At 45.1% G+C, this 20270-nt stretch overlaps 1 protein-coding gene across 7 annotated transcripts in view; it reads right to left on the bottom strand.

Moving 5' to 3' along the window:
* The window catches only part of MGAT5 (alpha-1,6-mannosylglycoprotein 6-beta-N-acetylglucosaminyltransferase), a 333558-nt gene that overhangs the window by 82447 nt on the left and 230841 nt on the right, over positions 1-20270 (bottom strand). For all 7 annotated transcript variants that reach the window (XM_074363551.1, XM_074363550.1, XM_074363548.1 and 4 more), the window contains one exon: positions 6687-6820. In XM_074363551.1, the coding sequence (XP_074219652.1) occupies positions 6687-6820 (134 nt within the window). The remainder of the gene's footprint in view (positions 1-6686; positions 6821-20270) is intronic.

Below are 20270 nucleotides of genomic sequence, written 5' to 3'. Positions count from 1 at the left end.
TAATTTAAGCAAAGCCCAAGTCAACCAAATTAGTGAGGTAGATAATTACATAGTTTTTAGAATGGCATTCTATCTGAGACTCAGAAGTCACCCAGTCTATAGACTTTAAAGATTTATTTTCGGTTATTTAAATTCGAGACTGGATTTCACCGGAAATGTAACGTGCTGTAAAAGTTTAAAATGAAGCCATCGGAGAGTTTTTGAGAAAAGGAGGAACACAACTCAATTCTGAAAACGATCTTGCCTGCTGCTGCCGTGTGGAGAATGGATTAAGAAGGGCAGGAAGTATCACATTTCTGCAGGGCTATGGGTTTGTATCCTCTACTACACACTACAGGTCTAGAAACTGCTTTTGTTCTCTCTCATTTGCACATTTGCACTTTCTTCTTCAGTGGTTGTTAACTACAGAGATGCTCAAAAGATTATTAGAGACTAACTGCACTATTATCTCTTTTCTAATGCACTGCCTAGTATAACAAGGAGATGCCTCAGAATTCCAACGTATAGTTGATTCATCAGAAACTCGAATACGGGGTAAACATTGAATGTGAGGAGCAGCCACATTTGTGTACCATTTTTGTTGGAAAAAATGGTAGTTCCGCAGGATATTTGTTGGGAAATTTCATTATTTCATAATTGAAGTGTGATAATAAAACTATATTACAAGTGAAAAAAATCGTCCTGCTCCCTGCCCTGAGGCCTGTGGGCTACGTGTCATTATAGGGGATGCTTTAAAACCACAGTCTTTGAGATCTAAATAAAAAGGAGCTTTCCAAATTCAGTTGAGACCGGTTGACTTTGGTTGCTGCCAGGCCGTCTGGGGCTAGGGCGAGTCAGGCGCTGGGGTCTGGAGCCAGGAACAATTTGAAGTGCTCAAATCGGGCGTATTTACTCTGTGCAGAACTGGCTGCGAGGCTGCTGCTGATGTCCTCAATGTGTGCGCTGAGCACCCGGGAGTGACGTGTGACCTGTTACAGCAGTATTTGCCCAGGGTGCCTTCTGGGCACGTAAGTCATGCTCGCAGACCTTGCTTCCTAGCTTCTGAATCCTGCTCTAAACACAGACTCACCCTCCAGGGGTGGGGCAGAGAAACAGCTCCTCCAGCAAGTGGAGCCAAGGAGGCAAGTTTCTGAAAGGGGAGGTCAGAAGCTTGACCCTGGTTCTGGGCTTGTCAGACCATGTGCAGTAGAACCTTGGCCAAGTCCTTCCATCTCCTTGAGCCGGTTTCTCCTCTGGAAACCAGGAAGGTGAAGGAGGTAACAGCTGCTCTGGCTTCCTCAGGAGTCACCACGCACCTCCCTAAATGATGGCTGTGAAAGGCTCAGAGAAGTGTAAACACCACACTAAAATCAGGCCCTCGCTTATTACCAATGCATTAGTTACTGAATAAGCAGTAGCTGCCGCTGAATTCCTGCTACTAACAGAAGCCAGGCTCAAGGTGGGAGCCTTGTCTTTACAATAGCAGAGATTTTAGTAACATCTCACACTTCCTTTTCCATGTATTGCTTACCCATAAGCCTCAGTCATACAGAACATAACCAAGAACCCCAAAACAAGCCTAAAAGGCCTCTGATGAAATCCATGCCTGGGACTGTCGGCCAAAGGTGCCCTCCAAGAGGGACCTGGTTTACGTGGGATGTGGTGGAGTTCAAGGGTAAGTAAAGTTTTTCCGTCAAGGTCCAGAAAATACAAATTTCAGGCTTTGCTGGTCATACAGTGCCTGTCACAGCTATACAATTAGGCCACTTTCGAGCAAAAGCAGCCCCAGACAATGGATGTTGGTTGTCACAACCAACCCAGGTGTGGCTGTGTGCCAATAAAACTTCATTTACAAAAGCAGATTTGGCCCCTGAGTCAGAGTTTGCCAACCACTAACATAGTTCAAAAATTGGAACCTGAGCATCTTTGAACAGGCTTGTTTGCCAGTTTCCCACAGGCTCTACCCTGCCACCCGCCATACCCCCTGCCCCCAATCTCACATCCCTATCAACTCTGTTTCCTATCTGATCCCAATAATGACATTTATGACAGCAGCAAACGTTTAGACTTACTCTGTGCCAGGCCGTTTTCTAAACACTTCGCATATATTACCCCATTTAAGCACTACAGAGACTGAATGATCGTCACCCCCATGAAAAACGAGGCCCTGTGAAGTTGAGCAACTTGCCCCAGATCAGGCAGAGGCGGGACAGGCAGGACTTGAGCCCAGCCATCTGGCGCCGAGCCTGCGTTCCTGACCACTACGCCGACTGTACAAGCTAAGACAGCAGGTGATGAGGAAGAAGACACTGGGCCTCTCGCCTCCTCTCAGAGGCCACTGTGGACCAGATGTGCCCCTCTCTAAGGGGCCAGGCACCAGAGACCAGCAGTAGCAACGTCTCCAAATGTGCTTCATGGGGAGGGAGCCTGGCAGGTGACTGGAATCAGGCACTACCAGTGATAAAAAGTCACACGAGAGCTGGCAGTCTGACAGGAGTAGCAGGAAGGCAAAAGTAAAGAGGAAAAAGGAATTATTTATTCACTGATCTGCCAGCGACTCAGGGCCAAGCACTCTACAGGACCCCAGAGATCCCGAGGCCTGTGCTTTGATCAACAGCACCCCCAGCATCATCCAGGTGCTTGTGAGAAATGCAGGGTCTCGGCCCCGCCCCAGATGGTCTGGGTCAGCACCAGCATTTTCTACCAAGACCCCAAGTGTCTCACACGTACCACTAAGGCTGAGAAGCCCTGCTCTACACGGTAGCTGTTACTGCTCCCGTGTCACAGGTCAGCCATGTAAGGCTCAGAGCAGTTAATTACCTCTCAGGCTGGCGAACCGCAGGCTAATGTGTGAACCCCAGCTTGCGGTCCGGAGGCTACGCTTATTCCCTGGAGGGGCTCAGAGCAAGCTCTTTAGGACATTTACTTTGGCTGCAATTGTGTATCAAGGAGTATCAAGAACATCACGGTGGGACCATAAATATGCTGAATCCACAGAAGATTCAGTTGTGCTCGGGATATGATTTTTAAAGGAACATGGAAATAAATAGTACAGTTTAGCAAGATTCCAATTAATTTTCATTTCTAATGCTAATTTTCAAAATCTCTTATTTTTACCAAATTGTCTTAAATTTTCATTCCCTGATGAATTGAGGCAATAGGCTGCTAAAGGACTTTGAATTCGGCCACAGTGGACAGAGCTCTTCTTACAGGCACACGTGTTAGCTGACGCCAATGACCACACTGTCAAGAACCTAGAATGCTGGGCTCTTAGGCTAAGAAAGAGATTTGTATTTGAGATTAGACTGTACACAGTCTTGGTTGATACTAAGGGTCTTGGGCCATGATACTTCTCAAATTGGCATCTTTGGGATTCTGGAGTCAGACAGCAAGGTCCTCTCTCCCAGGCACCTCTCCACTGTGTATTACGACATCAGGACAAGACCACAGGGTACCTCGCCCATGAACTAGGGGCTGATGGGAGGAGTTGAAGAGATAGCCCTTTCCTGCTGAGCCCGTATGTCTAACAGACTGTATTTCTTAGTAGGCATTTGGAAAGCAAGGAAGACATATTTCAGAAGACATCCTTCACATGACTACAAGGAACAGAAATAACTCAGGATACTGCAAGGGAACAGAGTGTGATAAAGGGATGTATGATTCGGAACAAGAATGTTTCCGGGGACTCCAGCAGCTGCTTTTCCTTTCTCTCCAGGTTGCATGGAGGGTTTCTGTCTGTCTGTCTGTCTGTCTGCACTCCTATCTAGCCCCTCCAAAGCACCCCACATCTCTCATGGTGGCACCTCTCCTCCCTGTAGCTCAGCTCCATCATTCTCTCGACAGAGCCACCTCCCTTTCCAGATCAATCCTGCTTCCTCATCCCTGGGCTCCTGGAAGGCTTCTGCCATGGCTTCATTACAACTCTGGACACATCCTTTTGATTTCTGTCCCCATGGCTCACTGCCACTCTGTTTCGCAATGCCAAGTGAAGAATTCCATTGATCCAGCTTGGCTTTCTGAGCCAGCATCACGGATGTGAGCTGGACTGCCTTGGGTTGGAGGACAACCTCCTGAACCAACCGGCCAAGGGTGGAGGGCTCATGGGGTGGCCTTCCCCATCCACGTGTCTCTGCAGGTGGGACTCCCTCAAGAGTTGGGGGAGGACATGGAGTTGCAGTGATAGCACGGCAGCTATCTTCAGAATTTCTAGAGTCTGAGGATGAGAGAGGACCTCCCAATTCATCTGGTCCAAAACCATGCCCACCCACACGCCCTCATGGCAATCCTAACCCTCCCAGGGCTGATGGTGTTGCTCCCCTACCCAAAGATGTCTGAGGCAAAGGAGGTCGGGTGAGGGGAGAGAAAGGGGCAACGGATGGGAAAATCAATACACAAAGCATCCTGGTCCTGCCAGCTGAAGTCGGTGCTGACTGCGACCCTGGAAACATCACACTTAAAGGGGCACCTGTTTTCCGCGCACATCTGCTAGGTACTGCGGGATGGGGAAGTTTTAGGAAAAGAAACTCAACTCTCACATACTTTGCTATGTTCCTAAGTCTGAAACGATGTCCCGAATTTATGTGAAAACTTCACCACCTTTTACATCTTTGGGGTCCTTTCTCATCAAAGAATGCTGGGTAATAACAGTGTATTAAAATGGAACACCCTAGTTTTTTGGTACTCAAACGAATTCTAAGAGACACAACGCTGCTCAGTCTTTTGTAACATCTGGGTGACGCCCAGCACGCAGGTCAGGTCACCTGCCTAGTTTCAGAGGGATTTCCACATCACACCCCAACTCACTTGGGCCAATGTGGTTGACACTTTTGGGATTCTGACTGGCATCAAGGAAATCATCCTTTTAGTGGAGTATTACTCTGACCAAAAAACGGTGACCTAAAAGCTTTCAGAACCAATTTATCAGTTTGTTTTCCCAGGGAAACTGAAAAATTTCTACCTAGGAACAAGTTACACCTTGTTCCAAGACAAAATTGTATAATTTCAAGGTCAAGTCTACGAAGACATGGAAACTACTTTTTAGAGCAGGTACTGGGGGAGAAGGGAGCTATGTTGATTTTTTTTTTTTTTTTTTTTTTTTTAGGAGCCCATGTCTTCCTAAAACCAGTGCCTTGATCCATTCACTTGATGCGACAACGGATCTGAGAATGAGAACGCCCAATGTGCCCTTTCCAACCACGGCAGCCTGAACATCAACCGAAAAATGCTCTATTCACACAGGGTAGATTTCGACACAAAAGAAGCCAAGACGTATCAACTCATGGGAACATCTTAAATAACAATTTATCATCCCGACTGATTTTATTTTACTTGAGAGAAAACGTGGAATAACAAATTAGAAAATAAATCTTATTACCAGCCTCGGTACCACTGACATTTTGTGCTGGATACTTCTTTGTCGTGGGACTGCCCTCTGCAGGGTCAGATGTCTAGCACATCCCTGATCTCTACCCACTAGATGTGAGGGCTACCTCCCCTCAGTTGTGACAACCAAAACTGTCCCCAGACATTGCCAGATGTCCCCTGGGGAAATGAAACTGTCCTCAGTGGAAAACCACTGTACTAAATTAGGACAGAGTTCTAGCTGTTTTATTCTTTTTTTAAAGCAAAGACAGTTATCTGGAAATAAATCAGCTTCCCTGGAAATAGGCTGATGTGTGGTCCCTGCCGCATAATTAGCATTCTAGAACTGACGATGGGGTGACACTGCCTTCCCTTTTCTGAACCCGGGGTCAGAAAACCAAAAGCAGGGGATTCTTTACCTGCTCATTGCTTGTGCACCCTCAGCGGTCAGATTTCTAATTGCCTTCGCAAAGGTGACATGGAAACATGAGACCACAGTTCTTGATCATTCCAGGAAGTAATTAACTTTAATGTTTGAGAAGAGGCACATTTTTTGAAGTCCTGGAGACCATTTCATCTCATACAAACACATCCTCCAAAAACATCACAACATTTGCATATGAAGGCAGATTTGATTTGCATGTCATGTCAACAGGTCACACCCCAATTGGGTTCCTCTTTTGTTGGACCTTCCCTAGATGTGTCCTGGAAATCATCCAGGAGGACCAAGAGGCCCTCCAGGGCCTGATGGTCCAATGCTTTAATGCAAACCTTGGCCTTGGCCCAGGGCCAAGAATGTTGCTTCGTCCAAGATGTCCCCAGTCAAAGTGCTGTGGTCAGCCCAGGCAGGCATCTTTCTTTCCTGGTGAGTTGAGTACCGACCACTGCGAGTACTGACCACAGGACTGATCACAGCCAAGAGAATGTGAGGGCCACTGCCCTCCCCGGGCAAAGGGAGCTGTCTACCTTTACAAACCATTTAACAGAAGGCAGAGGAAATGAGTCACTTGGCAAAGAGTCCCTCTGTGCAATGCCTTGTTCCAGAAAGGCCTCCAGCCCCTGTGGGGCCCTGGCTTCCGGAAGTAAGCACAGGATGAGAGAGAAGCTGTAACATGTCACTTCCAATGGGCACAGAGTAAGGGGCTCTGCTGTGCAGCCTCTGTACAGGTATAGCCTTTATGAGACACCCAGGCGCTGACTGGCCCAATCCCTGCCTACCCTTGTTTACTTCTAAGCAGACCCCATTAAGCCGTGGGCACTTGGCTTGATTACTCTCCAGATCAAAGTTAAATTAAATTACCCAAACGAGCTTCTTTTCAGAGAGAGAGACACACAGGGTGACTCACCTTCCAGAAGCTATCCACTTTGCCATACACCAGGGACTGGTTCTGCCTTTTGATTTCGTTAATGTGGTGGATGTCGCTGGAGTTCAGGTGCTGCTCAACCACGAATCCCAGGAAGCTGTTGTCTGGGGTATGAGCTGATGTGGAGAGGAAGGGACAGGGCGGTTAGGATTGAATCAGCCAGAAGAAACAACAGTAATAACAAATTTAATACAAGCCATCTTGCACATAATTAAATGTTTTCATTTTAATGCTCTTTCTTAACTGGGGGTGCCAGCTCCCACACGGCCCCAGCAGAAACCTTCATAGGAGAAGAATCCTTCCCAAGATGGATTAACCCAAAGCCAACCCTGAACCAGATCCTGCTGTTTCCAGTGGAGAGTACCTCTGTTTAAAAGCCATTCAGCTGGGCCCTCCCTTCCTTCCGGCATCTTCAGTGCAAGGCTACTGCCTCCTGACAAAAATGTCCTCACTAGGTTTTACCAGCTGGTGGCCCAAAATCCACAGGGAGCAGGGCTGCATCAGTAGTTCTCCACTGGGCCCCACACGGTCTCATCTGACTTGAGTCGTGTTCCCCCTCCAGGTGGGTCAAAGTGGATTTGGGGGCAAAACAAAGTAACATCACCCCAACCCTGCACCTTCTCTAAGAATCACTCACTCATGGAAGATGTGATTCTGGTGCCGTACTGAATGGATGGATGGGACTAAGACAGGAGAAAAGATGAAGTTCACTGGGACGTGAATCACCCCACAAAAGCCAACCACCACAAAGAATCACGTCTGGTCTCCAGGAGAGACTATTCCGGAAGAGAAAAGGTGCTCTCTGGACCACTCATCATCTGAGTTCCAAAACGTCTCTAACACTTTGACCAAGGGAGAAAGCAACCCCACACCCTCCTCAAACTTTTGTCTCCTTTGTCTACAGTCTTGCAAAGTAATGTCATCAGAAGGCAGCCGTCAGAAAACAAGGCTCTCTTGGTGAGCCAGAGACCCTCCCCTCCCATACAGTCACCTGTCCAGAGAAATCTGCTTCGCAGGAGATGCCCCTGCAGAGGAGGGGCCACAATATGAAGTGAAGCAACTGCTGGGTTTGACACTGACCTGAATAGAACAGTTAAAAATAACTTCAATGGAGAACTACTCGATATTCAGTAAAACCCATACAGCGTTTCTCCCACACTGCTCATTCACAGGTGGGGCACGGACAAATGGAAAAAGGTGGCTCCTTTGTCTTGTTTCTGTGTCCTCAGCCCTCAGCAGCCTCTCCCGGGTGGGAAGTGGGCAGAGCAGCCCTTTAAGATGCTCTAGGGAATCTCAAGGTCCTGGCCCCTTCAGGGACCCACAGGAAGATGAACAGGAGAGGTCAGGGAGCCCTGAACCGAGGACAGGAATGAGCTGCATAAATAGTCCTCATCACCATCCGGTCTACCAGGCCACAGCCTAATGGGGGTGGCAGAACGAGGAGATAATAGCGTTGTGACTGGGGAGTTGTGTGCAGTCTGGCCAATCTGTTATTTCATTTCTGCGTTTTTGAACAAGTGCCCAGAGGCAATGGCCATGGCTGTAGTTGGCTGGGAAGTAAATTACTGAATACATTCCACTGCCAACAAGAGGCAATGGTTGCTTTTTTTCCCTTTGTGAGGAGCTGGCAGGAGGGGATTGGAAAAAGCATCGGGGAGGGGAAGAGAACCTGCCTGCATCTGAAATGTTGAGAAGGCCGCTTAAAGCATCCCTTTGTATGAGACTTTGGGTTAATTGTAAAAATTCTGAAATAGAATCTGACACTTTAAACTTTGAGATCGTGGGTTTTTTATTTTCAGAAAACTTTCGCGGTGATGAAAGCTCCACGCTTTGGGTATTTGCTCCTGCAGTTCGGTTATCTAGTCTCTAGGTGGGCCCTTCTTAAAAAATGAAATAATCTAGCATCTACAGCATCTTAATAGGTTGGAAAAATAAAGTGATCGTCAAAACCCAAAAAGAAAAGAACTCATATGTTTCTATTTTTGTATAAAAGGTTCCCCATGGCTTGAACAGTGAAAGAGAGGGGAAGTAAATAATTTACTCAAAAAACTTGTGCGGAATGCTGCGCTTATATCATTTTATGACTATAATTTGGTACTAAATCGACTTGGACACTGTATGAAGAATGAATTACACATATAAGCTCTCCTCTAAGTTTTCATCCACACACTTTCTTTCAACTCCTCTCTCCAATCTGCAGGTCTTAACTTGGGGACTGACGACTGGCAGGTGCAGTTTAAGAAGCTCAGGTGAAACTTCAGGAGAGATCCAGTTAGCACTGACAAATGGCACTGCCACGTTTCACCAGCACCGGGCAGACCCTCCATGTTCTCTCCCAGGCCACCGTGAACCTGTCACAGGACACTGAGTGTCTGCAAAACGAGAGGCTGCTCAGCTGAGACTGGCCGGACAGGTGATTCAGATGTGCGATGCCTCCAAGGAGCCAGCCAGCAGCTGGGTGCCTGTTTGGTGACATCCCCACCCAAGCTCTGGTCTCAGCACAAGCATTCCTAAAGTTGCTTATAATAAAGCAAAAGCCACACATATCAGCTGATGTGGAGATCGACCCTCAGGCCAGGCTCTGTCTTTCAGCAGGCCTTCAGATGGGCACCCAGACTTCAGCCGGTTTCAAAGAGAAGGTATTTACTTTTCCAGGCCAATCAAAGAAATTCCATCAGCAATGAGACACAGGAAATCTGGTACTTTTGGAAATCACTCCATCCAAGGAGGTAAAAAGTATGATTCCAAAGGAAAAAAAAAAAAAAGGTGATACTTGTGTTCTGTGTGCTGAGTGCTTTATAGCAGCCATTTCATTACACCTTCATGACACCACAGAACATGATTGTACAGATAAGAACACAGAGCAAATTACTTAAACTACTCAAGTTTACATGCCAGGAAACGGCAAATGTGGGGATTCAGAGTCAGACCAGCTGTTTCCAGAGCCCAAGCTCCTTAAAGCATTCTAATACGCAACTTCAGAGTCCAAATATTTTACTTTCTGGACTCTGAGAATCGTAGTGGTAAATATGCTTCAGAGGAAAATAATGTTATAAGGTAGACCAAAATACACAAGAAAGTCCTATATAATATATATAAATATAATTATTATAATATATAATATTTAATAGCACTGTATTATAATTATATAAAATATCATATATTATAATATTTAATAATATATAATTACATAATATACATATATCTATAATATATGGAGTATTTCCTTAGTTTCTAGAGCAACTTATATGTATGTGGGACCAAGCTGATATTTTTACGTGCTATAAACTGGAAGGGATTTGCTAAACAATGATGACCTTTAAATAATTTAGGACATTTTTTTCTTATTAAGAAAATCATTCTTTTATGCACAAGAAAAGCACCCATTTACAAATGATTACGAATCAGTTTGATGAGTTTCCTGAGCAGATTACTGTGATGACTTCTTTTAAGAATTACTATTAGTTTAGCTGGAATCTTTAATTCAATGACAGACATTTTTAGAGCACTCTTTCTACAGACTAGGCTTAGAAGCTAGGGACTGAGGAATTACAACACAAGGATGAGTTTCTGCCCTCCCTTGATAAGTGAGGTATAGACTATCTTTACTAAGCAGTAATCATGTTCTCTTTCGGAACACAACTCAAAATTTTTATCATGTCAAATTGACCCTTCTTTCAACTGCATAAATCTCTTAAGTCTGATTTTTTTTTCAACCACTCAGTCCTAAACATCTCAGACTCGTACAAAATTCATTCTTACAGGCTGTCTGCCAGCCTTTAACCACAGCTGGCCCTGCAGTGTTGGGTACCCCCATGTCACCGGGTGACCACGGGCAGAGCCAGCCCTGGGTTCCCTCCCCCACCTCACAGCCAATCACTGAGTCCTGGGGATGTCAGCTTCTCAAAATCCATCAACTCCCTCTCCTCTTCACCCTTCCTAGTTCTGACCTCATAAAGTCTTGTAAAAACTTCAATACGTAAGGTTTTCTTTTCTTTAAATAGAAACGGTTTTACTGGTTTCCCTGGTTATAACAGAAATTCTCAGTGTATAATTTTTTCTGACAGTACAGAAAGATACAAGGAAAGAAGGATGTTACCATCAACTTACCACCTAGAAATAACCATGATTAAGCTCCTTTTTTTCTAGATTTATGGATCTTTTTTTTATCCTCAAACCAAAATTGGATCCTCCTGTACCTGTTCTTTTGTGAACTTCTTCTTTCACTTACACAGTGTGCTACTGGTATCTCTCTGGGTTAGTACCCAAAGCCCATCGCTGCTTGTTAAGGCAGCGCAATACTGCAGTGCCTCAACTCCCCTCATCAGGTGGGATGCCCATGGCTCTGGTCGGCCAGCATCGCTTTGCTGCACTAACTGCCCTTCCCACAGCGACCAGGCAATTCTGTTCCATTCAGGTGGCTGGAACTGGTGCCAGTCCTGACCCCGTCTCCCTCACTTCCCATGCCTCCAAGGATGGGCACATCCCCCAGAAGACTCTATCTGACCAAGGCTCAGCTGACAGACGGGTTTATGATCCAAGTTCTGCGAATCACAGTAGCTCCGTGACTAGTTGGAGCTACTTTTGGAGTCACCATCCTTCTGCTACAGTTACTAAGTTGGCAGGGCAGAAGTCTAGTGCTGCAAATGTCATTTGCGTGCCCACGTGAGGACAGCCTGCTGGAGAATGACGCCAATCCAGAAACGTGCAAAGCTGAGATATGGAGAGAGTAAAGATATCCTCTGAGCCCTGAGTCCAGATCTGCCTGAAGCCGTTTTCAACAATTCCCAGTGACAAGAGCCAACAAATGACCAAAGAACAAGCCAATTTGACAGAAATCCCATCTATTACAACCTACCGCAAAACACTGAGGATGTTTCCAATTCTTGACTATCTAAATCAACGAATATTATGTAACACTGCATCCTTGTCAAATCTGCAGTGGATTTCCAAGTAGTCTCCACACCTCTAGCCTTGCCCCTTCCTCCCTACCCTCTAACTCCGATCCGTCCTCTGTGTTAACTGACAAGGTGTTGTCTGAGACAAGTATGTGACTAGGGGACTTCCCTGCCGAAAAGCTGCACTTACTTCAGGGTGAAGCAGGGTGAGTGGACCTATCACTCCAGGTCTCCCTTCCCCCGATACCTCTATTCCATGACGACCTATTTGGGGTTTTGAATGCCACGTTTTCCCATCTTATCTCATGCTGGTGTATGTCTGGCATGTCTATCATTTCCTCTCCCTTTCAGTCTCAGCTCCATCACTTCCCAGTTGAAGGGTCCCCTAACTCCCTGAGTCTGAAATAAGAAACCTTCCTCTACTCTCGTAGACCATGAAGAGCCAGAGCCCGTGCCGCACATTACGCTCTCCTTGCATGATTACTTGCTCCTTGAGGACTGAGCCATGTTTTGTGCGTCTCTGACTCCTCAGAGCCCAGAGCACAGCAGGAATTGAGAAAATATTTTTTTAATGCAGACTTGATTAAGTCAATGATGAATGCTTAATTGACGAGTGTGACTGACTTTGTAGGTACTGGGTGGCAGAGGCCATGTCCAAACTGCTTCTGGCATCAAATTCTTTGCACACAAGCCCCCAAATCAAAGCCCATCCTTCGCGGGAGTCATCATTAGCTAAGGTGTCTCACTACGCCATCCTAGAACCTGGCTCAGGCCTGGTATATTACACATATTCAATAAATATTTATTAAATAGATAAGAGAACATATCTTTTTATCGAGGTCACAAAGTAGATGTTGGGAAGAAGGGAAACCAACCAGGGATATAGGCTTTTAAAATTCTAACATACAGGTCTCTAAATATCATCATTCATTCAACATTCAGCACATTTACCGAGCACTTACTATCAGGTAGGCAACAGCTAAGGAATTAAGGATCTACCAGTGAACACGACAAGCAGAGATAAACATTGAGATTATACTCAGCCATGAAGAAAGATAGTAAATAACTAAAATAAAATAATTCGGTGTTGTCTATTAAAAAAGATAGGTAAACACAGCTGGTGTGGTGACCAATACTGAACCCCAGTTAACAATGTCATGCTGAGACACCCGAGGGCTGAGTGTTCTTTTATGCATAAAAGGAAACTTGGATTGATGGATGGAGAGAAGACAGACATATGGACTGAGAGTCATAAAACACACGAAGCAAACTGTTAATTGTGGGGCCCAGGCTCTGGCTTTCTACTTTACCTTTCCTTCACTTTTTTTTTTTTTTTAATATTTGAAACATTTTGTAACAAAGCGGGGAAGAAGATTGGCTGCTGTCACTCATGGCATTCATAAAGCTGATGCTGATTCTCACAATGGTGAAACCGACAAGATGGGGGAAAAGCTCTACTGAAAAATAGTTACATCACACGAGAAGTAATCTGATTTTAAAAATGGTACATAGTGATGTTATGCTTCAAATTTCATCAAAGTTGGGTTTTTCTCCCCTAAATGGTGGTGATGCTAGGATCTCTGAGAGACAGGAGGCTGGGGAAACTACTATGTACAGTTGAGTTGGAAAGATAAGCGTCTTCACTGCTGACAGAAGGCACACCAGAGTACATTTTTCAAGTGTCAAAAAGCAATTAGGAGGGAATGGAATCCTTAGAAGAACATCACTCCTGAAGGCTGAGACTCAGTCTGAAGGAAATGCAAGCAGATCTTGTGACTCGCTGGTCTGCACAGAAGTAAAAGGCAAGAGGCCTCCTTATCCAAGTGAAAGGCCAGAAAGGCAGTTTGAATCACAAATAGCTCCTTTGCTGGGCAGGCCCTAAGAATAAAGTCGTACATGGAAGCAGGAGATCCTTAGCTGAAGCCTACACGTTTATCATTTGCATGAAAGGGAATTTGGCTCATTTCTAAAATTTCTGTTTTGTCAGGCCAAATTTCTGGTCTACAAACCACTATTTCAATCTGATCATGCAGATCAACATGGCAGCAAACTCCACGTCCTTGGAGAAATTCAAAGAGTTAGAATGTCAGTGGCAACAATTGCTATGAAATGAGCAACTCTTGAAAACCCCACCCTGTGAATAAACTCCGTGGGAAGACAAGGGAGAGTAACACGAAGGCACTGGCCTCAAGAAGCTTCTGGAATCTTAGATTTGTACACTTCTTACCCTTTCCTACACTGTTGCATGAACTGAAAACAGGCATTCTTTAGGGTGTTAGAGTCTCAGCAACGAACAGAAAAGACAAAACCCGTATGAATATTATCCTCAGATTCCAGGGGAGAAAAAAAGGAAAATAAATGAAAGAGAGTGAAGCATAAATGCTGTGTAGTCATACAGTTACAGAGAAAAGAAAGCAGGGGAACGGTGTAAGAAATTGGGGGAAAAAGGAGGTACATTTAAAAAGGGGCTGGAGGTCAGGGTTAGTCTCAGTGAAGTAATATATGAGTTAAAAACCTGAAGGAGGGGATATGGGAATCTATGGGAAGAATGTTCTGGAAGACAGAACAACCAATGCAAAGGTCCTGGGGTAGGAGTGTGCCTGGCTCATCCAAAAAACAGTAAGGGGCTAGAGATTAGTGAGCAAGAAGACATGTAGTGAGAGATGAGGCCAGGAAGGTGGCAGGGCCAGACCACACAGGGGCTCGAGGCTACTGGATAACTCACCTTTCTCTAAAGCAAGAGGCAGCGTCATTGTGAGCACAGGAGTGTCATGATGTGACTTATATTTTCATTTTGTAGTTGGGTCTATTTGTTCTTTATTCATTAATTCAACAAATATTTATCACTGGTGATGTTATGACTCCAGGTACTGAGGACTCAGCAGCACTCACGCCCATAGAGACCACGAATTGGGATTCCAGCTGGGACACCGGGGCTGGGAGAACCACAGAGCTGGAGCGCGGTCTCCAGGAGGGAAGGCTTTCCAGAGGACAGGACACCTCCCGGAAGGGTGAGCAGTGGGTGGTGGGGAAATGAGGGGTGGGGCTTCCAGACAAAGGAACAGCACATGCAATGGCCCAGGGGTCAGAGACAACCTGGCAGCCTGGGAGACAAAGCCAAGAGGAGGCAGGACCACACCCAAGAGGCTAGCAGGGGCCAGAACAAAAGGAAAGGGGCTGGAGGTGAAAGGATGAGGCTTTAAACTAACACCTCCAGAACCCCCAGTGTGTTCTTGCTCGACTCCATTACAGATCCCAAATTTCCACATGTACCAAGAAGCACTGCACATCCCCCAGCCTTGAGTATAGCTCCACGTGTGAGCACTCAGAAGGCAAATTCTCAAAAGTACTCAAAAATTACTTGATTAAAAATAAACCAGTACAAACAGACTCTGCCTAGAGAGCAGGAAATATTCTATGGCTGTGATCTGAATAGTGAGGTTGCTAAGTAGAGCATTCAACGTTATGGAAACTTTCCAACGACAGGAGGTAAATGTAAGCCTGAGACGCAGCTTTCCTGAAACCAGGAATGAGGAATCTGGCGATCTCTACTGCTACTCTCAGCCACAGGCCCCAGGGCAAGAGAAGAAAAAACTCAGTCAGATAAAGATGTCTTACCACTGTTTTTCCGGAAGCTGGGTGAAGTTGTGCAAGAGGAGGTCATGCAGGTAATTAGGACTAACCAAATACAGGGTCACTCAAGGTGCAAGACAGCAACTTCAGGGTTTTAGTTTCCCCTGTAAACGGTAAAGGCAAATGTCCTCTCTATCTGATGTTTCTGTGGAGGCAGATGCCTTTCACTCACTCGCTGCGGTATGATGCACCTTGTAAGGGACTGAGAGAGAGAAAAGCAAATGCCTTCAGGAGTTTAGAAGAAGTTGGATACACACAGCAGACCCTGGGCCGCTGACGGTTAGAGTGCCTAAACGCAGGGTCAAACCAAGTCCCTGACGAGCCCAGAAAAAGCAACAATTAATTGGCAGCAACAAATAGCCAAAGCCGCTCCAAACAAATACAAAGTCCACTCAAGAGACTATAAAACAGCCTTGGAAACAATGGTTTTAGAGGTAGAACCTTGAAACAATTTTTGATATATGAAGTGGGAAAAAAAGCAGACACAGAATTTTAGTACGTATGTTATTACAACTATGTAAAAATGTACCCCTGAAAAAGATAATTACGCTCACTTTAGGGTCTGGGGGCCTTTTCCTGTAGGGGGAGGCATTCCCTAATTTTGTAATACAGTTATTTATTTATTTTAAAAAAATTTGGCTGGAAAGACGGAGGAAGTCATTTATTTAAATAGAGACTTCAAGGAAAAAAATAAAATCTTGCTGTCAGGGTGATTTGAAGGACGCAAAGGTGGTGAGGAGTAAGTACACCCGTGGTCTACGTACACATTATACGTCGATTATGTAAGAATTACGATCAGACCACCTGTTAAGCACTAGAAATCGGTGGCACCTTCAGAGACCAGCAGGCTCCGGTCAGGGCAGGAGAGGGATGTGGTGGGGGGAGAGAAGGCGGGGGCCCAAGAGCCACGGGCCTTCAATACTTTGCTCTGGACTTTGGATCTGACCCCATGGGCGAAGGGAAGACACCGTGGTCTTTAAGGAGGAATAGTTTGGCCAGCCTGAGTTTTCAAGAGCTGGCTCTGGCGCAGGAGGAGGGTCTCAGTGCCTAGCTCAGAAGCCACACTCAAGTAATGGACAAGAGGTGAAAGCAAGAACCAGAGACCCGTCCTGAGGGAGGAAGAAACCCACTTCTCAGCTCCTTCCTGGAAAAAACCATCACTCAAAGATCTTAGTGTCTTAGTGTCACCTGACCACTCAGTTGGTCCCTACAGAAGCTGCTTAGGAAGGTGCTGGGAATAGTCGACACTGACACATACGAAAATGTCCACCTGCAAACAGAATGTACAAAGAGGGTGGTTCTAGTGAAATTCTGAGATCTGGGGCAAAACAATAAAGAAAAACCATGCTATTCAACTGGCAGAAACTCCACCAACGTAGAGAGGAAATGAGCTAGAGGAGAAACAGAAGCAGCCTTAAAGTGAGACGCGCACTCTGAATAGTCACGAGCACACGCATTCTGGTCCGGGGCATCGCTGTTGTTTCCCTGCTCCTAAAGATGCTTCAGCAACAGTGCATTTTTCTCTTCCCTTATCATCCTGCTGGACCCTTTCTGACCAGCCTTCCCTCATCCTCTTCCTGCCCTCCACACCTGCCAGAACACTATCCCAGGATAAGACAGCAGGACTTGACAACGACTTGATTCTACAAGTACAACCCTTTATTTCTGCGATCTCCAAACCTTGCATTGTGCATCCCTTCAGGAGAAAACACTCTAAGTACTCCCGCAGTCCATGTGCCTATTACACATCAGTTATGCAGTGATTACTATCAGCCCATGTATTAAGCACCACAGGTCAGTTTCATTTTAAAAAATTAACAAGACACAAACGTTTGACATTTTCACCTTACACTCAAAGGAATGGTCTTCCCCTTCTGACCGTTAGAATAGCCACATTTGTCCAAAGGGTGAGGGAATGGAAGACTTTGCAGGAATGAGCGGGTGAGACTGGACCTGGCCCCTTTATCACGTGGGAAGGAAGAGACCCTCTTTCAGGAATGTACCCAAGTTCTCTGGGGAAAGGCTCTGGGAAGCAGGGTGGGGAATCACCGTTTCCTGCGGCAAATTCTCCAGCCCAGCCACGTCTCAACAGGATGAAGCTCTCAAACTGCTTCATTTCTGTATTTCCTCCATTCAAGACAGCCTCAGCCAGGAGGAAGTTTTCCATCAGCCGCATACTTGATGGATTTCACAGCCACTGATGATCCCCGCCTTGCTCCACTCCACTGTCTCATTAGGAGTTATAAAATGCTGATTTTTCTAATTTTTCATTCCTTTTGCATTTATTAGCTGTGATTTCTCCATAATTAACAACGTTCCCTCATCAACTGTTTGATTATCTTCAGATACAGTTTGTCCTAGAAAGGCAGGAGCAGAGCTGGATTCTTCCCCTTTACTTCTCAGAGTAAAGGCACGAGGTCCTAGCAACTTGCAAAGGTGATCAATTGATTTTTGTGGGTTCTTCTTGCTCGGAGTATCATTCTGGACTCATGGATTATTTTCCATTGGTTTGAATAACAACTGTGGTCATTATTCTTTTTGATGCTCAAACTGCCCCATCTTTGGCTCCTGTGTCTTTCTGACTCCCCTCCAGGGCTCTTCCTTAGCTTCCTTGCTTTCTGGTAGGACAAGATGTCCTGTCTTCAACATTTCCTGCCCTAGACCTGGAATCACCTGTTTATTCTAGGAGGAGATTCCTTTAGTGGGAAAGGTGTTTAGGGAATCTCAATCTGAGTGTTAAGAATATTCATTGCTACTGGGTTGTCTTTACTTTTGATTTTTTTCAAAGTGCAGAGTTAGGATAAATTTCTTTTTTAAAGAGAAACTATAAGTTTATATTAATACTTCCTTTTCAAGCTGAATATTAAAATCTTTTTAAAAATTCTTTAAGTACTCCCCTCTTCTTGTGTATTACAAATTTGGTTCCTACAGTATACCTGCCACAGTTTCAAATAACAACCTAAATATTCCTTACTACAAATGTACGGTCCATAGACTGTGCTTTAAAGTCACTTGAAATAATTGTTTTACCTGTATGAGAGATTAGCACCAGCCTGATTTATCACTACATTTGTTTGTTTCATTTTTTTCAATCTCTTTTTCAATCTTCAGCAAATATTTGCTTTTGGATTTTTCTTTTTAAATTACATAAACCACTTGGATGGTTCCAAAATCAAAATAAAGTCTATTTTCTATCCCTGTCACTGCAACCCCTCCTCCAAATGATAATCATTTTTATTAGCCTGCGATTTATTCTTCATTTTTTTTTTTTTGAAAACACGAACACATTCATCTACAGCAACATATACACCACCCCACCCCCTCCTTATACAGAAGCAAGTGACTCCACATACCGCCCTGGACTTGGGTTTCTATCACTTAATGTATCCTAGACAACTCCCTCCAGACAGTGGAGTCTTCCGTCAGCCCTTTGCACAGTTACACCAATTGTTACACCAATTCAGTTACATTAATGGACCATATTAGTCACTCAGTCCCCTGTTAGGAACCTCTGGGTCATTTCCGGCCTTTTCCCGGTACAAACAGAGCTACAATAAACAGCCCTGTGCACATGCCACATCTGATTTTTGCTCACTTATCTTTGGGACAGATTCCTAGAGACCATCTGCTCAGTCAAGGGACAGAGGGATAGGTACCGGTGCGAGCTGGTGACATACGCCCTCCCACAGGGGCAGGGCCAGGCGGCATTCTCACCGTGTCCCTGGGTCTCACCCAGGGAACAGCAGAGCCAGCCAGCTTTCAGACTTTCACCCATTGGATAGGTGGGCCATGGCATCTCGGGTTTTAAAACTCATTTCTCTTACCGTGAACATGCTTAACATGCTTTAACATCTTACATGCTTTCATTCATTTGGGGCAATACATTTCTTTCTCCTCTGCTCTGCTTCTGCACATTTTCCTATTGGATTGTGGGGCTTTTTCTACTCATGTTTTAGAAGCTCTTGATACACTGTGATATTAATCCTCTGCAACAGAATTTGCTACGGTGTTAGTTTTTGATGATGTCATTTTTGGCCATACAGATTCTTATCTTCTTTTTTAAAAAAAAATCAGTCAAATATATCCATTCTCTCACCCCCTCCCTCCCCAATCCCTGATTCCTGATGAATTCTGACTCATTTAAGAAACTATCTCCTTCCCAGGTTAATAAGAATTAACCTATTTTTCCATCTTTAGTTAACATTTTAAGCAGTGAATTGATTTCAGTTCAATCAACCAACACTGCTGAAATCCTCCATTCATGGAGAATAAAATAGGTTTTTTTGAGACTTTGAATTCCGACATTCTAAAAGAATTTCTTTCTTTCTGGAAGAGCCTCCTATTTCTAGTCCTTGGATACAGGGAAACACCATCCATGGAGGGACACGTATACCGCGTCATTCCAGCAGTTCTGGCCATCTGGGACACAGCCAATATTTCATTTCACATCACGTAAGACCCAAGTCACCTCTTAGGTTATTTTGTGTCATGTAATCCCAGCCTTTCAAAGTGACACAGCAGTGTCGATCCAAAGGTAACTCCGGCCATGCCTCGCCAAGTGACTGGCCACCTGCCCACCACCACGCCACGTATCATCCCCCAAGCTGTGCCCCAGGACAGGCTCCAACAGCAGATGACAGAGACAGAACTCCGGGAACAGTAACAATGTTTACGATGCACACTCTTACAAACCTCTCTGTGCCACAACAAAGATCTCAATGTGAGCAAGTTTTAAAAATCACTCCTCTCTCTGCCATAACCCTCCTTAATTCTCCCTTCTCACACTTCACACTCAAGGATTAGTCCCATGTGTTTGCTGCTGGATTCAGTGAACCTAAGAAAAGGTTACCTTCAGGGGATGTGATGGGAAGGGGCCACCATGCGGGGAAAAGGCAGGGCAGGGGGGCCTGGGGTCTTAACTCAGCAAACAGATTCACATCTCAGATACCAGTTCTAGGATGGAAATCTCTGAATTCAACTGATCCCATTAATATAAGAAAACTGAAGTCCACACTCTGAGCATCCAAATAAACTG

This window comes from Camelus bactrianus, chromosome 5 (genome assembly GCF_048773025.1).
Source record: "Camelus bactrianus isolate YW-2024 breed Bactrian camel chromosome 5, ASM4877302v1, whole genome shotgun sequence".
NCBI lineage: Eukaryota > Metazoa > Chordata > Mammalia > Artiodactyla > Camelidae > Camelus > Camelus bactrianus.
The sequence above is the reverse complement of the archived record's forward strand: the minus strand, read 5'-3'. Positions and strand labels throughout refer to the sequence as shown.